Consider the following 22544-nt stretch of genomic DNA (forward strand, 5'->3'; position numbering starts at 1 on the left):
CTCGGGAGTTGTGTACCTGCGGCTCAGCTTTTGCATAAATGCAGACGAGAGGCTTTCTGTCAGAGAGAAGAGCGGGAAAAACTTCCGGGGAGAAACGGCTTTTCAACACGCGAGCTATTTTCAGCAGACATCGTTTTATCGCTCTCGCCGCCGCCGCTACAACACGCCTCTCCCGTTCGGCCACACCATGCGCTCTTTCGGAAATCTGGCTGCTGCGGAGAGCGCGCACCCCCGTTTCAAAGGAACGCCGACCTACTTCTCGCTCGGCATGTAAACTCTGAGCTAAGTTGGCGAGCAGCGAATGAAGCACGGCGCGCGCGGCGAGTTTGGTAGAGAGAGAGAGAGAGAGAGAGAGAGAGAGAGAGAGAGAGAGAGAGAGAGTCTCTCTCTCTAGACTACTTATACACAGCAGGGCCGTATGGAACAGCTCGAAGAAGGAAGAGCCACCCCGGTGTCATTCTACTTAGCCACGACTCTCGAGAATGCACGCGACTGGAGAGTAGACGACGACAACGACGACGTCGACGCATAAATTGGAAGTACGAGCGGCGTGGTCCCTCGTGTTATTCACTGCCACGGGCGAGCAAGAAACGCTAAATTCGTCGAATAACTTTCCGAGGGCTTCTTCTTCTTCTTCCTTCTTGCTCTCCTTCCTTTAGCCCGGCGACGAAGACAGCTACGACGACGCGAGCTTTTGTTCCCGTGAGATGCCCTTAGCAGCGCACCGCTGCTGCTGCGAAAGTCGAAGAGCGCCAAAGACGATTCACGCGCGCGCGTATTTAAAGACTTTAAGCGGCTCCTTTTCTCCCGTGAAAGCTCGCTTGTCCTCGCGTGTACAGGGACGTGAGAGGAAAGTTGTGACGAGCGCAGAGAATCCCTTGTCTCCGGCTGAAATTTTCCTGCCCTTGTTATTTTTGCGCCCGGGAGAACCGAGTGTAATTTATTCTTGAACAATCTGATTTCGGCCAAAAATATAGACAGGGATCGAAAAATTTACTCCCGTCCCGTAATTTTTCTTTGACGGCATATACAACACGATCCCACTGTTGCGCGCGCCTTTTGCTTCTTTTTCGCGCTGCTTTCGAGCAAATTACTTTCCTTATCGCGGCTTTTTATCGCGTAGCGGCTGCGGCGAGCGCGAGTCTACTTTAAACGCGAGGTTATACAAATAGGATGGAAATCGGACGCGATGTGTATAAGATGCCCCCTTCATGCCGTGGATTTACGAGGAGCGCCGTGTTAATAACGAGATATTTAACGATATGTTAATGAGCCTATATTGTCCGCCGTCATTATTTCGGACGAGCCTTTATGAGGCGACTATCCGCGAAGCAGGAAATTTGCCGGTATAAATTTTGAACGGTCGGAAATCATCGTCAGCTCTCCAGGTCAGGAATGAAAAATAAAATTCCGAGTTTTAAGAGCTTTTATTCCGTAATTACGTATCGAATGTGCCAGCGGAGTTACAAAGTAGTTTGACTTACTTTAGAGCTCTCGCGCTTTTCTCATCTCGACTCTTCCACTCCATCATATTTCTCCTCTCGTTATATGCATTGTCTGCGGCGGCCAGCCCCGAGAGAAGAGAAAAAGAAATTCGCCTTGTAAATGTTTATCTCTCGCGATTATGCCCTTCGCGAAGAATATGAGAAATATTTGTCATAACCCGCGCGAGAGATTCTTTTTGTCTCTCCGCACACTATCGTCGCTCGCGCAAATTTCTCCTATTCTAATAAATGCAAGACGCTTTATGCGTATGATGGAACTCGCCGCGCTAACGATACCATTAATCAAACTGATAACGGCCTTTGAGAAGAGAGAGAGAGAGAGAGAGAGAGAGAGAGAGAGAGAGAGAGAGAGAGAGAGAGAGAGAGAGAGAAGAAGAAGAAAGAGAACGAGATGAAAGTAAAAAAATATATAGGGAAAAGTAGAGGTGGCGCTCGGCGCGCGCGACGCGATGATAGCTTCAGTTTCGTAATTTAAAAAAGCTTATCTGGCACAAAGCCGCCCCTTTTCAGCGAGCATTTATTATTTTCCGTCGCGCGGCCGACGCTGATTTGTTTCCCCTCGTTATTTTACCCCTTATTTTTTCGCGCTCGCGCGCGCGCGCATAATAATAGCCGACTATAAGCTGGACCCGCGCTCTGCAGCTTCTCTGCGGGAAAGGAAATTAAAAATCGGTTAGAACAATGGCTAATGCAGCTACCCGGAAGATTTATCATTTTCACCGGGCCGGGATAAACCTCGACGACAACAAGCCTCGAATCATGACTCGAATCGATGTCAACAATGCACTCTGCGGCATAATCGGACCTGAAAATATAATTAATAAAGAGGGTCATGGAGAAGCATCAGAGAAAGAGAAAGAGGGTCGCCGAGAGAGACTCGAGTCATACTCGCAGAGTCTGCGATGCCGCAACGAGCTGCAAATCTCGGTAACCTTTCCGCTCTCGCGTCGCCGTGCGGCGTTTATTGGGGCTAATGGACCAGGTTGCGCTCGCCGGGGCAACTGCGGTCGTGCGCCAACTTTAGCATTACGGAATCCGGCCCAAACATTACCAAAATAAATGGCTAATCACGATTCTTAATCAGCGGATCTTCGTGTGCGTGCAGTAGCCCTGACGACGCTCTCCTCCACCGCTATATATAGTAGTCGTGCTTGCGAGCGCGCCGCCGACAAACTTGGAAGCTTGCGACACTCGGAGTGCTCTCTCTTCTTCTTCTTTCATTAAAAATCTTTGTAGTTCGACGCGGAATACGATTTTTACGCCGATGTAACCTCGTTTATGGATGTAAATTGAAATCCCGGTAAACAGCAAACAAAACGCGATAACAAGAAGAAACTCGGCGGCGCACGCGAGCCCAAACATAGTCTGGGCATAAATTTCGCAGGGGTATACAGTGTAGACGTCGAAAACCGGTAGGTCTCTCTATACACTGTAGCGCACAACACACAGAGCTCTACGGCGTCCCCCGAGGTGTTCGCGCACATATCCCGCCATAGACAGATAGAGCAAACTCTCTCGGCCTTCGTCGCCGGAGCTAAGCGGCACAAACAAGAGCATTCCCAATAAACTCGGACTCGTGTTACATCGTTCGCGCTTAGCAACCGAACGATAACAAGCTAAAAGCAAAGTAAATAGGAATTCGTGCAGCGGTTGCCGACCTCTGCTTCCTTCCTCTCCGTCTCTCGTTGTTCTTTCGCCTTATACGAGGCCTCTTCTTCTTCTTCTTCTTCTTCTTCTTCTTCTTTCTCCTCTTCCCTCTTCTCGTTCGCCTCCGATGCTGTACACTGCTGGTAGTAACACACACGTACCCGCGCCACGACGTCTTGGCGCAATTCGATTGTCGTTATAGTTAGCAGACGGACCTCGAATCTTGCGCAGCAGCACCAGCGGCTTTGGCACGCGGCTCTACGGGAGGTAGAGAGTCTCTCCTCTAATTATACGTGATCTATGTTTAGATGCTGCCGATACTTTCTGGCATTGACAGTTAGCGGCATTCGAGGAGTGTACATACTTCGACTGTGTATAGCTGATAGGAAATCCGATTTGTTGTTCGAGCGAGGAGTGAATTACTTTCGCTAATTTCTTGAGAGAGCAGCCACTTCACTGTCGTCGTTTTCAGGGTCAGCTCGATTTATTCGCGTCGATTCTGCCAAAGTCGCGAATCGGAATAAAATTCAATCGCTCTGGTACTCGATTGTAATGACGTATTTAGAGACGTGAAATCGCGATTACGCAATCGAATTAAACCGACGCGAACGAAATTCCGCGCGCGTTCAATTATCGCCGTAATTACAAGGCTGTGTGGCAGGATAGCCGTTTCAATTAACAGCTGTTATTATCTTCAAAGGATCTCCTTGCGGACGGCCGGCTCGAGCCGTTAATGAGATTCAGATTGGCTCTCGAGGATGCACGGTCCGAATCACATTTTTACCAACGCGATACGCATCGCGAGACGGCGAATAATTCGCCGCTGTGCCCGCCTCTTCGGAGTTATACCAGCAGCGTCGCGAATCGATATGCTCGGATGAAAACGGACTTTTGACGTCATCGATGCACATCGAGTGTATAGATGTTCAAGAGAGAGAGAGGCTGGACCGTTGCTATACGCGGGGTTAACCGAGGTTAACAGGCGTACGTCCGTTATCGTTTTTATTCCAGTCGATCGATTCAATGGTTAATATCCAATTGAATATTTCAGATGTCGAAGGCGCCTGATCGGTGATTAGCCGCGACGTACAACGCTTGAATAACGTCGAAATTCTGAAGCACGCGTGTGTGCTATAGACGAACGCAATAACAACGAAACAAGCGCATTGACATTCATGCCCGCGAGAATAACGAAACAAACCTTTACACGCGGAGTCTGCGGAGAGAAGAAGCGATACAATCGGCATCTGTTGCATCATGTATTTGGTTCCCCCCTTCCGCAGCCCGCGATCGAGAGAATATCGCGTCGCCCGGCTCTTTTGTATAACCGAAAGCTTGGCTTCTTCTTCTTCCGCCTCGTCCCGAAACCGTTATCGTTTTCCTCTCGATGCGTCGGCCAATACCCACTTTGCGTGCACGTAAGCCCCCCCCCCCCGACATACTGTATACGGCCGATTGACCGACCGGTTTTCTCCTCTTCAAGATTTCGGCAAGTGCAGAGCCCCGCCGAGATTGTCGATTGTTACGAATTTCGGGATTTTCGTTTACATTTTTATCGCAGTTATTCCGTGAAATTGGATGTGTGCGTGTGTGTACGTACAGCTATTATGTAAGAAACGGTATTGTTATATTTCTGGAGCGCATTGAAAATCTTGGAAAGTGCAGAAAGCGAGATTTCCACTTTGATTTCTCTCAGCGCAGCTCTCTATTTTTGTGTTCTTCTCCTGTAACTTTGTCACTCTCGCGGCGGCGACGCGTGAGGCGTGACTTTGTTCATAATAGAAGCTGACGGATGTCTTCTTGGCCTTGGATGGAAAATGTTTTAGCGCGAGCTGGTATCGGAGCAGAGAGGCATTGAGCTGTCACTAATGTTTTGACGTATTTCCAGAAATTCTCTCTCGTCTTTGGCAAGCTCCTATTTTTACTCGCTCATCGCGTAGACAACATTACTAAAAAATCTGAGGGCGCATTCTAGTCCCAAAAACGAAGTGGTATGTGTGTAACAATGCGAAATCGGATTAAGAAATCCAGCTGGATATTGCATTTTTCATCCGGTCTGCGGCGCGCCCACGGCTCCGCGTATAGCTCCTCCGCCTAGACGGCGACCGCGTCAAGGAGCAGCAGCAGTGGCTCGCCTATCGAGCTGAATTATTAAATTCAATTTTTCGAGTACTAAGGGCGGTGAAATATTAACCGGGCCGCCGCTCGCGAGTAGTCTTTGCGATTGCAGCAGGCCTCATTTTAGTTATATACCGGCGCGTCTCTATTCTTCCACTTTTTTTTATTCCCGTCTCTCGGGCGAAGAGACTCCTTTTTCTCCGGAAAGCGCGCGCGTTGTTGCGAGGGAAGATTTTCGCGCGAATCAAATTATATTCTCTGAGAGTGCGCGCGTGACGTCGGATATGAGTCGGCGATAAATTAGCATAACTCTTTTACGGCTGACCGCGCGTCGATCTCCGTGGCGAGAGATTTATCGTGCGGATGCCTTTTTTTTCGTTGCTCGCCGAGGATTATGTGGCGCTTCGCAATAGCGATTCAAATTTATTGTAATTGCAGTTCGAGAGGAGCTCTTTGATAAGCAAATTAACCTCTTTTATCTTTCTTCTCTATTTCGTGCGCGCGAGCGTTTTCGAATTCCCCTTCTCTGTCTGGAAAACGCCGCATAGCGAATAATACATTTTTCCGGCTAGACTCGAAATACCGCAATGCGTTTCCTAGCGCGCGTTGAATTCATAAAGCCGTGAGAGCGAGAAGTCGGAGGTAGAATTTTGTAATTTCATGCGCATATGCTTTCCTTTTACATTTGAATTTTCAATATCCGAAGTTTCTGGAAGCCGATAATTTCACTTTGTAATCGCACCTGCGGCCTTAAGATGAGAGGAATAATTCCAGCGATACAGAGCGAAGACAAAAAATGCAGATAAGGAGTACGTTGATATGATACATAGAAAAAATTAAAAAGTCCGCGTCACCTGCGCCCGCGCACAGAAGAGAGAAAGAATCGGAAGAAAGGGTCGGGGTGGCGGATGATAAAGAGATACAGTTTTATAAGAAGCCGGAAAGATCTCATTCGCGAGGGAACGTCGCGGCGGCGCCGCCGCTGAGTGAAAAGGCCATGGAAATAAAGAAGGTGAAATTCGCGTCGACACAGCCGCGTTATATTGAAAAGCTACCTAGCGAGGAGGAAGAAGAGGAAGGAGAAGAAAAAGAAGAAGTTGGACCGCTCGCGCTTAGTCGCAGGGGGGTATTATATCGTATGAGAATCTTTCTTTCTCTCGGCTCTGCGCGCAGATCCTCTCTCCTCGCTCTCTCTTTCTCTCTCTCTCTCTCTCTCTCTCTCATCGGCAAGAGCCGGGATCCAATAGTTCGAGAGCGAAGATGTGGAATAAAGCTCATCTAGGATTCAGCCGACAATCCGCATTCGATGAATTAAAGATGTCGCCCAGGAGTAACAAGAGTGGATCTTCCGATCTTTTTCTCTATCTCTTTTCCTTATACCCCTTTCGCCTGCTTTTTTCACCACCAATACGGGAATATTTCTCGGCGGGCGCTCGATTGCGAGTCAGCGTGGCTTTTCTCCTCATTACGAATCTGATTAACCTCGTCGACAGCGCCGCGCTGCGTTCCCTCGATCTCCAATGCCTTTGCTTCTCGCGCGTGCGCGAGAGGAAAGAAATCAAGCTGCTCTCGGCACAGCTGAGTGCATAACCCGCGCTGATCGTCGAGTCGCGATACCGCCTAGCTGGCCCCCGAGGAAACTGCGTTTTGCATGACAAACTCCTGATACAGAGAGAGAGAGAGAGAGAGAGAGAGAGTGATAGAGAGAGAGAGAGAGAGAGAGAGAGAGTGATAGAGAGAGAGAGAGAGAGAGAGAGAGAGAGAGGAAATAAAAATTCGCTGTTGCGCGCCCTGTTACTACTGCTTTTTCCCTTTGTTGTGTGTGTGTGTGTGTGCGTCGTGCTTCCTTCTTGATTCTCTCTCCTGCTGTGCGGGTTCGTTCCGTTGCGCCAGGGAGAGCGAATAATCATGCAAATTTCGAAAAGTTTCCAAGTATTTCGAATGCACTGGATAACAATGCCCGAGTTGTTGCTGCAGATGGATTTTGAGGCGGAGAGAGAGGGAGAAGATAATGCTAAACGAGGAGGGATAATCTTGTTTTAGCAGATTATCGAGCAAACATGCACATTTGGAATAAGGAGCGCGGAGTGGCACTCGCTGCATAAAACGGAATTTACATTACTCCGGAAAAATCAAACCGCCGCGTTGTCAGATGCTATCTGCCGCGTGGATATATCGCCGAGTCGACGTCAAAACGGAATTAAAGCTCCGTATACGTACTCTCCGCTATCATATATCTGTATACAGATACGCGGGCCGACGCTCGCGCTGCTGCTTTTTCTCACTCCTTTCCGATTTTCAATTCAAAACAAGTTCGCAAGCGTGAAATCGATTCCGGCTAGATCCCTTCGAACGGCCAAAATTTTGTTTGCTACTCTACCCTTATCCTCTCTCACTCTCACTTGCTCTATCTCCCTGTCGGAAAACGCGTCGTTCGCGGGGCGCTAAATCAACGTCCAATTTCGCCGCGAGCTCCTCGCCCTAAATCAAAAATCTCCTGCAGCAGCAGCATCCCCCGCTCGGGATTAAACTTCCTCTCGTCGTCGGTGCGTCTCTCTTTCTCTCTCTGAATGTGCGCCACGTAAGAGACTCGCGCTACGTTTGCGGTCTATACGCTCCCCCCCCCCCCCTCTCTCTCTCTCTCTCTCTCTATCTCTCTCTCGCTCTCTCTCGCTCTCTCTCTCTCTCTCTCTCTCTCTCTCTCTCTCTCTCTCTCTCCGCGTGTACGTGTTTTCGCGTTCGGCCGAAACGAGCCCCGAATAGGCCGAAAGTGGGTAACCGCGAAACAAGCCCTCCGGAGACCTCAGGCGCTCCGATGGTCAGCCGAGCATATCTCTCTCTCTCTCTCTCTCTCTCTCTCTCTCTCTCTCTCTCTCTCTCTCTCTCCGAGAACTCGAGACACAAAGTGTCGGCGGAAAATCGAGGATGGCGTCCCTCGATCTTTGCCAGATATCATTTGCAAAAAGGCTGCAGCAACGGCCGAGATGAAAGAGAGGGGAAGTTTATTGGAGTGTGCGTGCCAGAAATCCGTTCGCTATCCCGCGCGAACTTGAGAATTGATTAAAATGTAAATGTGGGGTATTAAAATAAGCTTGGCGCTGCGCACAGGCTTTCGTCTGAAATTTTCAAAGGCGAAATCCGGCACGTCAGCGGTATACCTCTCGATTAAAGAGCTGCGCCGGATTCGTATGTACCTGTGTGGCGCCGTCATTAGAGGGATGGTGGGCCATAGCTGCAATGCGGTCGGCCATGCGCAGTCTCTCGCTTTCTTTCCGCCGCCGTGTGTCCCGTGCACACTACACGCGCCGACTAACCGAGAGCGACCAACCTCCCTGAGGCATACGCCGGCGCGTATACATGCACACGAGTCGACCGATACATGTTCCCGTAGCTGGCAGTTGGCCAGGTAGGCTTCGGCTCTTGTCACGCGTCTCCGCACACCTACGTCTCTCTCCCTGCGCTCTGTGTATTTGAACGTGTAGTGCAACTATACGCCTACCAAATCAGCCGTGTCTCCGCGGAGGTACTACTACTGCTCTCCGGTGTGTCGCATCGACACGTACGCGCGAGAGAGCGCGAAATATACGGCGATTTTCGACTACTTTGCACATTTTTTCGTCTTGCTGATTCGACTTATTCTCGACGTTCTGCTCTGCTGCTGCCGCAGTCACAGATTTTACTTTCCACCAGCTGCTGGGAGGTCGGCGACAAAAGCTAGAGCCATCAAGCTCCCGACAACCAAATGTCCGCCCGGCCATACGATGTTTGGACGTTAACGCAGCGCTGACGTTCTCTCTGCCACGCTGCATCTTCCTCGAAAGCTCGTCGCTCGTTTTAATGCGAGAACGGCACTTTAACGAAGTGAGAACTAACAAAAACGCTAAAACTCCGGAGCTCGCTCTCGAGAATTGCAAAGAGGCGCATACGACTGCTGCGCTGATGCAGTGCCGCTATACCGCTCGACGAGGCTCGAGTCCTAAGTTTGTCCGTCGCTCACTCTCTCTCTCTCTCTCTCTCTCTCTCTCTCTCTCTCTCTCTCTCTCTCTCTCTCTCTCTCTCTCTCTTCAGCGGCTCCCCCGGCGGTTAACGGCTCGCGTAAAAGCCGCTGCTGCAGCTGGAAGTCCTCGTGCTTTTTCCCTTTGGAATTCTGTCGCGACATCGTCGAAATAAACCCCGCCGGCATTCGAACGAGAGCAACGAGAGAGCGGCCGACTCTCTCGCCAGCCGCAGTTTCCACAGAGAGCGGTATAGCGCGTATGGCCGTATACGCACGCGGCTTTGGGCTGCTGCTGACGCATAATTTATATTTATTCTATCGTATATAGGCACGCGCGCTGTTGGATAGTTGGATAGTTGGAAGCTGCTGCTGCTGCTTCGTGCGTATATGAAAGTCAAATTTGCCTCTTTGCATTAACGTACGTACGCGCAGAAGTTCGTGGAAATGTTTACTGCGGAGCCGAACCTCTTGCGGATGTTTGGCCGAGTGTATTCTCCTTGTTATTGTGTTTCGAAAGCGTCGTGTATATAACGTGGAATAATATCGATCAGCAAACTGTCCTGTGAGCGACGCTGCAGCCAGCCTCTTACGTACAGCTCAAAAATCTTAAGTGCGAAATTGCCGAGGACGTCGTGGAGCTCTATCCCCGGAGCCATTACCATAAACAACGTTCAGCTCTCTCTCTCTCTCTCTCTCTCTCTCTCTCTCTCTCTCCCGCGCGCCTTCATTATTATCTCTCTCTCCGCGTGTGTGCAAGCGTTCTCGAAAGCTGCCATGGAGCCCTCTCGGTAGACTGCAGCTCGTTCGATAGCGGTCCATTCAAGCGCCTAACCGTATAGATATTGGTCATTAATATTACAGCAGCGTGTACGTAGCGCGCGGCTACGGCGAAATCGTAACTCCGTGTTTATGCAAACGATGCTTTAGGGCAGCTCCTCCTCCAGTCTAACTAGGCCCTTCTTGCTGCTGCACAGTAGCGCGGATAAGTAATCCCTGAGAAAAAAAGGAGCAGAGGCGCCCAGCCAAGAAGAAGGAATAGCGCGGGCGAAGGTGCAGATAAAGCCTCCAAAAAGAAGCTGGCGCAGGGAGACGGGGGGGGGGGGGGGGGAGAAAACCATTCGTTTCAATGAACGGTCGCCTCCGGAATGGAAGAGAGGCGAAGCTGCTGCTGTGCTTCCACACTCCTGAGGGAATCCTGGCAGCGGCGGCGCACACACATACACACACACAGTAGCGGAATAGGATGGAATGGAGGAGGCGGTATATAGCACCGCGCGCGGCTATATAGAACTTTATGCGAACTCGGTTGCTGAATAGAAAAACACTCGAGCGAACCAGCTACCTTTCCTCTATCCTTCTTTCCGCGCTCCTTCGTTTTTTTCTCTCCTCTCTATCTCGCTTTCCTTCATTCCTCGAGAAAAGATCTCATTTGAATGAAACCCATAGACTAGGAGCGCTGGCGAGAGAGAGAGCTACCGTCGGGGCTCAATATGTTCGGAGGGGGGCTTGAAAATCTAGGTTTTAAACTACTCGGAAAGACGCGAAATATAGTAGAGGAAGAGAGAGAGAGAGGGAGAGACAGGCGGGATGTGTGTCTGTGTCTGCATACGTGCGCCAGCTATGCGGAGAAGAGGGCACTTCGTTTTGTAACGGTTTTATTTACGTATCCAGAACAAATTCAAATTTACCGCGCGCTATCCACGTCGATGGGGGTTTCTTTCCGGCTCTGGAAAAGGATCGCGTCTTTTCATCTACGTTCCCTTGAAGGCAAAATCAGATCCCAGCTCGTATAAAAATACCACAACTCCAAATTAACCGCAGCGGCACCTAACCGAAAAAGCCTCGGCGAACGTGAGAAACGGTTGTGAAACCGCGACTTTATCGACTGACTCGGCTCTCGGGTTCCGAAATCGGAGCTACATAGCAAACATCGCAACCCTACGAGCTGCTGCTGTCACAGGAGGAGGAGAAGGAGGAAACTAATTCCTTCCGAGGACGAGAAAGTCGCCACCGCCGCGGGCATCCCCACACGCGAAGCAAACATTAATAAACGCGCGGGCGCGATCCGTACGGAAGTAGGTTCCGTACTTTACTGGCACGAATTGCCTCTCCTGCACACTGAATTTTTCCGCACGACGTTTCTATGCATTCTCGCGCGTCCTTGCGGGCGAAAATTCGCGATCTCGTGCGTGGGTGGCGCGTTCCTTTCATTCACGCGAGTAGTGTGTCAAGATGCACACGTATTACGACGCAATCGAGCGGCTCCATCTTGATTTTATCACGTGCGCTTGCGTGTCGCGCGCGTCGTCGTCCTGCTAATAAAATAATTACTCACATGCCGAGGTTATTTATGCTCGCGAGGCGATACATTCGCGCGAGCGCCTGTTTAAGTGCTTATACGTAAAACGGAAAGAGGAGAAGGAAAATGGGGAGGGCTAATGGCTTCGCACGGAAGGATTAGTGCGGCTGCGGGGGAGAGTTTTCAGCTGCGCGACGCGCACTACTCTGCGGTGGCAAGGAAGTAAAGTTTCGGAATTTCGAAGCTCTCTCGCGATTATTATCGCGGCTGTTTGAATAGCTCTGGCGTGCTTTGGATTTTTGAGTTGACAGATTTATTTATCGTAATGTCGCTGTTGTATACACACTGAATCGCTGTTTATCTTCGTTGATATAGTAACGAGCTTTCGATAATACCACTCCACAGGCAATTAACGTTACAATCAAAAGGGTAATCGTAAAAAGCAGCGCGCGATTGTAATTTTTAATTTTACGCCCGGAGATTAAATGAAATTTACGATTTTGCTATGTAAAACACTTTGGACCGCATAAGTACTTCTCTCTCTCTCTCTCTCTCTCTCTCTCTCTCTCTCTCTCGCTCCCCTCCTTCTGCCGCCGCCGCCGCCTTCGCAAAAGTAAGTCCTGTGCCGGACGAAGAACAATTAAGGAAATGACACTCGTAAATCCCGGCATGGGACGTTTTAAAAGAAGCCGGGAAACGACGAAATTGCTTCCATCAATCCGCACCCAAAACAAATTAAAGAGCCATCGGAAATGGTCGACTGGTCTCCACTCTCTTCTCCCTTCTAACGCCGTGGCGAATATTTTTCTTTTCTCATCACAGCTGAACTGCGCGATTACATTGACGGCCGGATTCACCAATACTTCGAGAAACAGAAAATCACAGTCGAAGGTCACACACTCACAGAGACTAGTCGATATAATTAAACCCACGCGCTCGTAACGCTCGCGTCGCGAGTGCAAAATTAAAATAAAAAGCTCTCAAACAATTTACATACAGTCGTAAAGGCAACAAAAAAACAGTCATCTCGCTAATGCTCGTGCGAGAGAGCGAGGCGCGCGCGCGGACGTTATGAAATCTTTATCTCTCGACGTGTGCGCGCACATGCATTTCGAAAGCACTGCGCTGTAATGAAAATGCAGCAGGCTAACCTAATCAGCAGAAGTGGGTAATTACTTTTGCGCTCGCGCGCGGGCGAGATCAAATGTTTAGCGCTCGCGCAAAAGAAGCATCATCTCGCTGCAGCGCAGTGGTTGCACGCGAGCCCTGACCGCAAATATTTGGTTGGAATAAATTTGCCTGACGCGCGAGCGTCCGTGACATTGACGTAAGGATATGCGTTCAAAAGTACAAAATCATGACGAGGAGTACGCATTTATTCGGGACAGTCTGAAATGCATTATTTCGGAGCCTTGTCGCGCACTCTCACGCGAAAGCGTGTTTTTGCGCAGTGGAATCGTGTTTATTCGTCAATTTGTTTTGTATATTGGGTTGAGTTGGGGACCGCTACATCAATAATCGTTCGCGGATCGTTCATCAATACGGTATTAGACAATGACTGATTGAAAAGTCCATTAATTCGTGAGTAAAGTTTCGTGTCGACTCTATGTACCGGAATGACCCAGTAATAATTTTAGCCGTTTCCGCTCTTGTAAAACACGAATATTCGCTGAATATCTTAATTCGAGGTGTGACGCGATAGCGAGAACGCGTTAATTTCGATCCGCTGGTATTTTTCGGCAACGTGTTAAGCTCGATCCTCTATCCCTCGAAAATACGATGGGAATAATTACGCGCGATAATCCTATTGCGTATATGCGAGCGTAATTAGATTATATCGAACTCGCTGTCTTTTTAAGACTGCTATTTCAGTAAAATACGGGCAAGATATACTCGTTCTCTCATCGATTGAAAATAGCATCGCGGTCAAACCTGATGGCTAACAAGTTGGGCAAAGTTTATTTCTTGGATCCAAATATAGTAGTGTCCAGCAGCGTGTATCGACGTGCAAAAAGTAGAAACAGTCGGGTGTGATGAGACCTATACAGGAAGCGGCATATTATTTATTCAGTCGTCCCTGTACTTCGATATGAACTTAAAAGAAAATCAATATCCGTGTAAGTCCGCGCACTAAGATGATAACGCGCCTTTTCGATGTGCATTCGCGCAGTAAACAAACAAAACACTACTATAGCTAGCGCGGGTTTACAGGTATACATCTGCGTAAAAGTGAACCCTGGCACACACCGTAGGCCATTTGGACGCAAGAGCCGGTCGTTCGAGCTGCACAGGGCGGCCTGCTTTTTTTGCAGCGATTCCGCGAGCTCGCACACGAGAGATACGTGTACGGGTTTATCGAAGGCCCGGGCTCAGGAAAGTAAGTACCGCGCGAGCAGAGGTGGCTCTAGGCCTTTAGAGCCAGCTCGCTAGATAAAACAGCGTATAATTAGATAGGGTGTAAGACATATTTGGATCTCGGCCACATTGGCCAATCGCCAGTTTCACCCTATACCGCCAGCCCCTAAAGCTGAGACTCTACTCTTTCTCTTGTGCAGTATGTATAACGAACGGCGCTGCAAATGTGTGAGCGACTAACGCTCGCCAGATTGTGTGTGCACGCGAGAGCTCTCTCTCTCTCTCTCTCTCCGGAGAGATAGAAGGATGTAAAGTAGGAGCTGGAAGACAATTCGCATCTGTTACGCTCCGTTGCGTACCACTAACTACGAAACAGGCCGAGGGGGTGTACAACGTGCGCATAGGCTCTCTTCGCGGCTAAATTATCGCCTGAGGCACTGTTACGCGAATAAGAGTTGCGCCGACGATAAGCTGGCGTTTGTTTAGGGAGCTGGATAAGCGCAAAAACGAGCAGTTTTGGCCAGTGCGTGAATTCATGGGGAAAATTATAGTAACAACGACGATGCGTGCAGGCGGCATACTTTAAATCACACTCTCTGGGCCGGGAGATTAATGCGTTTGCATTTAATCCGCGTGTACTTTGCAAATTATGTGATTTGCTCGAAAATTAATGAATATATTGGAAATCGCGGTGTATACGAGGCGATGTGTATAGCTTGATTTATGTTTTAAACGAAGCGCCATGTGTAAATTGTTTACCCAAGTATTTGTTCCATTAAATTGGCGCATTTGAGAACAATATTCCGAGAGGACGTAGTTTATATTCAAAAGCGAGTATTATGTATAGGGTGATTAAAGTTAAAGCGCTTAAAGAGTTCAATTAATATTGCGAGAGCTAAAGTTATTTCTGCGAATAAATAATTAAAATGTTTCAACGGGGAAACGCGATATTGCGGGGAAAAACAGAGGGAAAGCATAATTCGTTTGAAATATTTAAAATCATCAGTAGAGAGAGATTATTTTATGAACAAAGTTATCAAACAGCGATCTCTTCCAGTTATAAAATTGCTACGAATATACTGTGCAAACAGACGTTCCATCACAGTCACTTCATAAGATTTTTGAAAAAAAAATTCAATAAAGACTTTCGCCCGGTTATCGCGTGAGGGTTCACTCGGCCTCTCCCGCGACGTGATGCAGATGAGTCCAATTATCTCCAGACCCGCGTAGCAGTACCGCTGGCGAAAAATCAAAGTTTTAATTCAGTCTTAAACAGAGCTCAGACTCGCGCTTGCGGGCGGCCAGGCGGCTCACTGCAATTACGAAAGTTTTGGTAATTGGAAGAGGTGAATATGTATAGAAGGGGCTGCTGCTGTGTAGGCGCGGGCGCGCGAGGATAAAGAAAATGAGAGTCAGGCCTCGCGAGTAGGTGCTCCGCAGGAATAAACGCCATTTGAATTTGATATCTCTGCGGGCAAATTGAATTTGTTTGTTGGAAAAATTCAGCTGTGGACGTACGTATAATCGGATTGAGAAATTCATCAAGTTAAGAGTATTCGGAATTTTAATAAACGCGCGCCATAAAAAATGAGTTTCAGATTTATTTGCAGAAGTAGTGGATGGAAGAAATCTTCAGAAAAAACGCCATTTACGCGTAATCCGATAGCCGCTGCCACGGCGGCCGCGTGGATAAATGGAAAAAGTGCCGGTAATTGACTTTTTTCCCGGTAAAATCGTATGAGAGGGGCACTCTTTTAACCAGATAAAAGCAATCTTGAAATTTATAGGGCGTCTTTTAGGCAAGCACGAGCGTGCAGAGCCACTATCTTCTAAATAGACCACTTAATGCAACTTTTTGAATTGTAACCCTCTCCTCGAAACTTGGTAGGGCAGAGAGGGAGGGATGGGGAAGAATCCATAAAAGTTCATTCGTCGTTAGTGTGCCAATAACAAACAGCCCGTGAGCTCGCGGAGCACTGAGCCTGAGCCAGCTAGCGAATAACTCGTGAATAAAAAATAAAAGAGCCGACGAGCGAACGGAAGAGAAAAAGGAGGAATAAAGAAGCAGAGGGAGAGAGAGAGAGAGAGAGAGAGAGAGAGAGAGAGAGAGAGAGAGAGAAAGCTGAAAGCACTAGAACTATATACGCGCTGGCGGATAAAAGTTTTGCAGCTCTCGCGCGATCGCGCCGTGGATCACGCCGAGTTTACAACGCACACTTATCGAGTCGTCGCAAGCGGGAGCTCGCAGAGCAAGACAGCGAGAGAAACGGAAACAATTAATAGACCAGTACGTTAACGACTCTGGGAGTTTGATTCCTCCATAAATTCAGCGGCTCTCTTCTCCCTGCCGCCCCTGCATCAGCCCCGTTCCGCACTTTTACGGTCAATTCTCGTGAGTTACGGCGACTGGCTCGCGCGCGCGCGCAGAAAGGGATAGAGCGAAGCTACTGCTCCGTTTGTTCTCTCCCCTCTCTCTCTCTCTCTCTCTCTCTCTCTCTCTCTCTCTCTCTCTCTCTCTCTCTCGGATCTCAATATTGCGATTTTTCATTTTGCAAGATGTCGCCAGCGATAAAAGTAAATCTTCAGTGCTTTGATTTTCACTGCTCTGCTGCTGCTGCTGCTAGCGCGAAATCCTTGAAAATTCGAGGCGTGATGAAAAAAATTCGCTCGAACTTTTGGATGTATGCTTTTGTTTTGTAGACACGCTGCGAATCCTGATCTATACGAGAACTTTTAATTAAACCGAGAGAGATGTAGCCTTGTAAAAATATATTCATAACAAAGAAACGAAATTAAATTTTTTAGCTAAATAATTAATTCTTTTGTTACAGAGAGCCTGAGAGAGTACTTCACCAAGTACGGCGACATCACAGAGGTCATGGTCATGAAAGATCCAACTACGCGACGATCAAGGTGAGTCCTTGGGCATGTGTAATTAGGAGGAAAGCGGTTTAGAGCTTCGTATCTCGATTTGAGAAACGATGCGCCTCCGCGATATTACCAGTTCCTAATTAAGATCGTCGAGTGCGCTGTGCAACTTTAATTACTCGTTGATAAAACGAATCCATCATCACCGCTGTATTAATTTGAGAATAATAAAACAATAACGTGCCGAGAAAATCACAAATTCACAAAGGCCACTCTATGCAGATTCACTTTCTAGCGTATCATGCGCGCTGCATTTGCCGCATTATTTAGGCGCAGCTGCATTATAATAATCCTGCGGCTAAATTAACTACCGCGAGCGTAGCGGCGAACGTGATTTCGAATTTCGGCGTCACTTTTGAGCGAGCGAGAATAGCTTTGCGTCATTGATCCATTAATGCTCGAAACACAAGGGCCTACAATGTGAAGGGGGTAGGGAGGGGGGATATAACGATTACCATCATGATGGGTCTTAATTTTCCCGAATTACTGTGTGTAATATTATAATACGGTCTCTCTCTCTCTCTCTCTCTCTCTCTCTCTCTCTCTCTCTCTCTCTCGCGTGTGCGCGGATAATCGTCAATAAAGTATGCGGTAACTGGAGGCAACGAGCGCGTGCGCGCGAGTCACTTGACTTAAATTATACCGAGCCGAGCGTGATGTATATAATTCGCCGCAACGTTCGATCGCGCGCCACGTCGTATAACACACTTTTGGCGGAACTTTTACCCGACTTTTCAGAGAGAGGCCTACATTGATTCATAATTAGAGTGCGATTATTTTCTCTTTCGAATTAATTTTTATCATTCGCGCAAATTATACACTCCCGCGCGAAATAATTCATTCCCGATCTGAGAGGTAGATCGGAGAGCGGCTTTTATGAATTTTAAATTGCCTGCAAGGTCCATCAATCAAGCTAGACCGTTAATCAAAATCGTTCGAAATACAAATACGTCGAAGCTTCATTCGAGTGCATCATCGTCATCATCGCCGCCGCCCGAAAATCTTCGAAAATTATTCAGCGCAAATTACCGGCCATCTCGCTCCATTATTCATCGGAGTCTCTCGATCTCCTCGCATCAATTCCCGCTCAGAAAAATAAGCGCTTTTCGAGTGACAGTCAGTCTTCGTGAAAAGCGATCGGTTACGCGTTCATTTTTTCTCCTGGCCCGCGTCAAAAATATCGTGAAAAAAGCATGCTATTTCGAGACGATGGGGATATTCATTTCTCCGGCTGGCGCGAACGCGCGAGGATTGGCAACGTTTACGGCACGTGCTGCCTGTAACTCTGCCGAGAGTATCCGGGCCATCCCCTTCCCCCACCTATACAAGTCGTGGGCGAGTAGAGTAGACGATGATGCGTTCGATCCGGAAAAACGTGCGGCGAAAAATGATTGACACGCGCGCGAAGGCGCTTCCGCGTCTCTAAAAATATTAGCGTTGAGTCACTTCGTAAATAACGCAACGCGCACGATTTTTTCACGCGCCGAGCCGTGCAAGCGAGATTCTTTGCGCCGGGTGGCTGACCTCATTTTTTTCCCCGATGGCCACTGTTTTCCGAGCTTTCATTGCGCAATAATGTGTCCATTGTACTGGGGTGACTGTCGAAACGCCTTTGTCGAAATTGTTGACGTACGGATCTCCGAGTCCGTTAACGACGTGTTATTCGTCGTATTGTATTATTCCCGCGCTTGGAAATCAATCGAGGAATTTCCATCAACTCGGCGTGTAAATCCATCGGAGAGAGAGAGAGAATAACTTGGAGTTATAATCGGCGTTTAAAACTTTTTCCGGACGAACACGATGGAAAGCAGTAGCGGCGAAAAAAGAGAGGGACGAGGGAAACAATAATCGGCGTTGCAAGTTCCCGCTGTCAAATTCCCCGTAGCTACTTTATAATCCGCGCTTAAAGAGGGATGGGAGAGGGCTGTCTTAATTCCATCCCCGGCTATGCCATCGCCAACGCCGAGGCTCTCGTCGAAAGTTGCCGGACAAGTATAAAGGCGAGAAACGTAAGACAACTTACTTCTGTCTGTCGAGTTATATAAAGCGTGGTTCACGCCCGCTTATTAAGCGGAAATAAAGCCTGCGAGTAATCAAAGTCCCGCGCCTCTCCCGCCATTGTCTCTCGTCGAGCCTGGAGTATCTCCAACAATTAGGAGTTTCGCCAACCCTTTCTCTGCTTTCTCTTCGCGTGTATAGGTTATAAACGCGGCCCGCTAGCTTGCGCTATATCCATCGACATTATTCAGGTTTCCGACGCTAATTGAAATTCGAAACTTGCGATTCGCCCGGATGCTTAGAATACTTGGACGCGACGCGGCGCCTCCTACGCTCTAGCAGTGAGACTGGTACGAATCGGCGCGAAATCGTTCGGCCGGTGGCTTGGGAATGCCTCTCGCGATTTATGTACCTTGGATTTCCGAACTGCGGATGCGAGCATCTCTCGAGCCGCCGGTAATTTCCCGGGTAGCGAAATTCAAAATTAATTAAAAACACGCGGAGCTGCCTGCAGTGGTAGTGGTAGAAGTAGGCGATATCTCGCGCCATCCCTCACGTCCAGCAGTAACCTGCGACTCACGCCGTATAAATTAACTCCTCGCTCGCGCGCGCGCGGCCGTAATTGCCGTCACCCCTTCGAAGACTCCTTATACACCCTTTCTTCTCTCCGTCACCTCGTTTTTTGCGCCACCGCCGCACACGTGCGCGACACGTTAATTACGATTGCGCTCTACGTTGTCCAGTGTGTGCACGAGAGATCGAAAGGTGGGAGGTACTTGGACTGGCCGAGCAACCTGTCATTATTTTATTACCGTAATTACCGCGCGCCCGAGTGAGTGTGTGCTTTATACAATTCGCCACTTGTGCTCTTTTTCCTCCAGCCAGCTGTACCCCCTCCATTAGCTCCGGTTCGTAGCGGGACTGCCCTCGTTGCGGCGAATTGCGCTTGGCAGCGGTTCCATGCGGACACGCGCTCTGCATTATGATCGCGAGCGGGGTTTTGTTGGAAGATTCCGCCGCGATCGAGGTTGTACAGTTTAGCCACGTACGCTTTGTCTATTTTAGTTTAAATAAACGAACGAACGTCGCTGGTTCCGCACAATCATATTCTTCCAGAGCGGAATATCCTTCTTCCAGTCAATTACCCTCGCGCGCGAGCGGCGGAGAGGGAAGCGTGTAAGGTCCGTGTAAGCGTGTTCTTTTATCTGCAGACAAACAAAACGGGGGGCTGAAAGGACGCAGCTAGGCGCCTAGGGCTGTACGTGTGTGTCAAAGCCGCTCGAAAGATACATAAGACGCGGAGGGAGATAGAGGCGCCGCGCGCGGCGAAAGGGTCAAGGCGATATAGATGAATCGCGAAAAGGGGCTCTCGGCGCGGCGGCCAGATTCCCGGGGACGGCGTCGCTCGTAGCTCATATCCGCGCGCCGCTCGCTGCAAAGGGACCGGGAATCCTGAGGAGGTGGAGGGGGAGGAGGAGGGTAAAGGGGTGGCGGTGACTCTGCGGGTTGTAAATTAATGGTTAGCCCGTGTGTGGCATGGGGGTCGCGTCGCAGCTCGGTCTAAGGGTCGCTTCTGTGATCTATGGCCTGCACGCGTGTATGCGTGAGCGCAAGGGAGAGAGAGTTGTGGCTCCGCTCGAATGAGATCTCGCCGGATGATACCGGCCCCGGAGAGATATTCGAGCAAAACTGCACGCCGAGAGAGATAAGATCGATGCGACGAGCGGTACTAGATTTCGTTTCAACAAGTTTCGCGGGGAGGATATATTGTTTTTTCGGGGCTACAGGGCGCCGCGCGACTCTCCTCTCCTTATATAGGATTGAATTTTTATGGCGACGTTTGATAGATGGTCGAGAAATGGATAAAGCTTAAAATATACCGCTAGCGAGCAGTGCGGGAGATTGATTTTTCTCTTTCTCTAGAACTCGCGAGCGAGTATAACCATTCGTTTTTCCGGGAAGCAGCCGTAGTCGCGTGCTCGCGCGCTCTCTTCGAGGAATCTTCGCAATTATAACAAGACGAAGTTGGCCACATTCGTTAAGGTTCACCTCCCTCCCCTTCGCGGGTAGAGAGAAGTTGTAAAGAAAAATACACGCAGGTACTTTCCTCGCCTGCGAGCAGCTTGGGAGCGCAAAAAAAAGACGACTCGCTAATGAACAAACTATCCCAAGAGCCCGAAGGACGAGGCAGTCGCTAACTAATCTCAATTAGACGGGAGAGGAGAGAGCGAGTACCAAACGTTAACGGTGCAGTTTCCGTGAAGACGCGGGTTTTGTTAATTTTACAGCTCGACGAAGGATAAATCGGGATATCGGAACCGTCCGCCTGACAATTGGATTTTTCTCTCTGTCTCTCTTCGATTGGAGATAAAAGTAAACCGTCTATAATTGAGAGCGTCCCGCGGCCGACTTCAGAAACAAAATGACGAACTTAATTATCACCGCTCTTTCTCTCTCTTGCGGGCGTATACTTGCTGAATAATTAATCGACTTGGCTCGCGAGTGATTTTCCGGTGAATTTGAAGACGAAAAAAGAGGTGGAAAATTCCTCCGCCATGCCGATAATTCTCCGCCGCGACTCGCGATCCGTTAATTCGATCGTAAATTATAGTTAGCGGAAAATTTAGTTGGAACTCGTCGGGGGCAATAATTACCAAGATCTTGGGACCCGCCGCTGCGCAAAAAGAGAGCGAGAGAGGAAGAAGCTCTGGAGGGAGAGGCGGCAAAAAGAGAAGAGAGTATGTGATAAGAGGCGAGGAAGAAGGAGTAGACCAGCGGCTTTATATTCCTTACAGAAGTAGAATTTATTGGGCGATAAGCTTCCCGCGCAAGTTGCGATCGCTGCCGATCGCCATTCTTTACATATCAGGTGCACGCGCTCGAAATTGACGGCTTAAATGGAGTATAATTGTATAAGAGTTATTAATCTATAAATTGCAGGATGATGATCCGACGGGACGTCGGACACCTGTCTCGCACGATCTCTCGAGGTATTTTATTATTAATTGTTAAGTATATTATAATTAATCGTGATTTATCGAGAGTATCTCCGAGGTGCGTAAGGACGGAGTAATTGGCACTCTGGCGTCGGATAACGTGCGCGCGAAACGTTGGGATTAAAAAGTTGACCGTAATAAGGAGAAAATATTACCGCCGGGTCTCGAATAATTGTTATCGAACAACATTGGATTTAATCTTTGGTTGTCGGTCATGACAATATTTTGTCGTTCGTCGATTTGTATTTGCGAGAAAATTGTTTTCCCGGTTGGCTTGAGCGTTAAAGCTCTAGTGCGGTGTTGCCGGAAATTCCGCTAGATGTCGGCACTTGCCAGACTGGCTAGATATTCGAATCTCGCGGTGCCTTTTTTTAGTTTTTTTCGCTCTTCGATTTATTACGCAGTGCAGAAAACGTGTGCAGCAATTTTCTTTCACTTTTGATGATTTAGTGAATAAATTCATTCATTTTTCTCAAATAACGCGATATCCCAAAAAATGCCGGAATCAAGCTCTTCTACATTCGAAAAATAAAAACTCAATGATGCAGCTAGGCGAACGATAGCCAGCCCTTACAAAACGGCAGCGAGCGCGTCGTCAAGGGTTGAGTAATTTATCAGGCCGAGTGAAAGGCGCGCGCGTTCGTCAGCAGTAGCTCTATACAGCACGAGATGTACCGTGACCGCCTCCCCGCGCGCGCGGC

General features: G+C 48.7%; 1 protein-coding gene across 21 annotated transcripts in view; it reads left to right on the forward strand.

Moving 5' to 3' along the window:
* The window catches only part of LOC100122401 (RNA-binding protein Musashi homolog Rbp6), a 542632-nt gene that overhangs the window by 198459 nt on the left and 321629 nt on the right, over positions 1–22544 (forward strand). For all 21 annotated transcript variants that reach the window (XM_016981711.2, XM_016981715.2, XM_016981718.2 and 18 more), the window contains one exon: positions 16753–16834. In XM_016981711.2, the coding sequence (XP_016837200.1) occupies positions 16753–16834 (82 nt within the window). The remainder of the gene's footprint in view (positions 1–16752; positions 16835–22544) is intronic.

Source organism: Nasonia vitripennis, chromosome 2 (genome assembly GCF_009193385.2).
Source record: "Nasonia vitripennis strain AsymCx chromosome 2, Nvit_psr_1.1, whole genome shotgun sequence".
Taxonomy (NCBI): domain Eukaryota; kingdom Metazoa; phylum Arthropoda; class Insecta; order Hymenoptera; family Pteromalidae; genus Nasonia; species Nasonia vitripennis.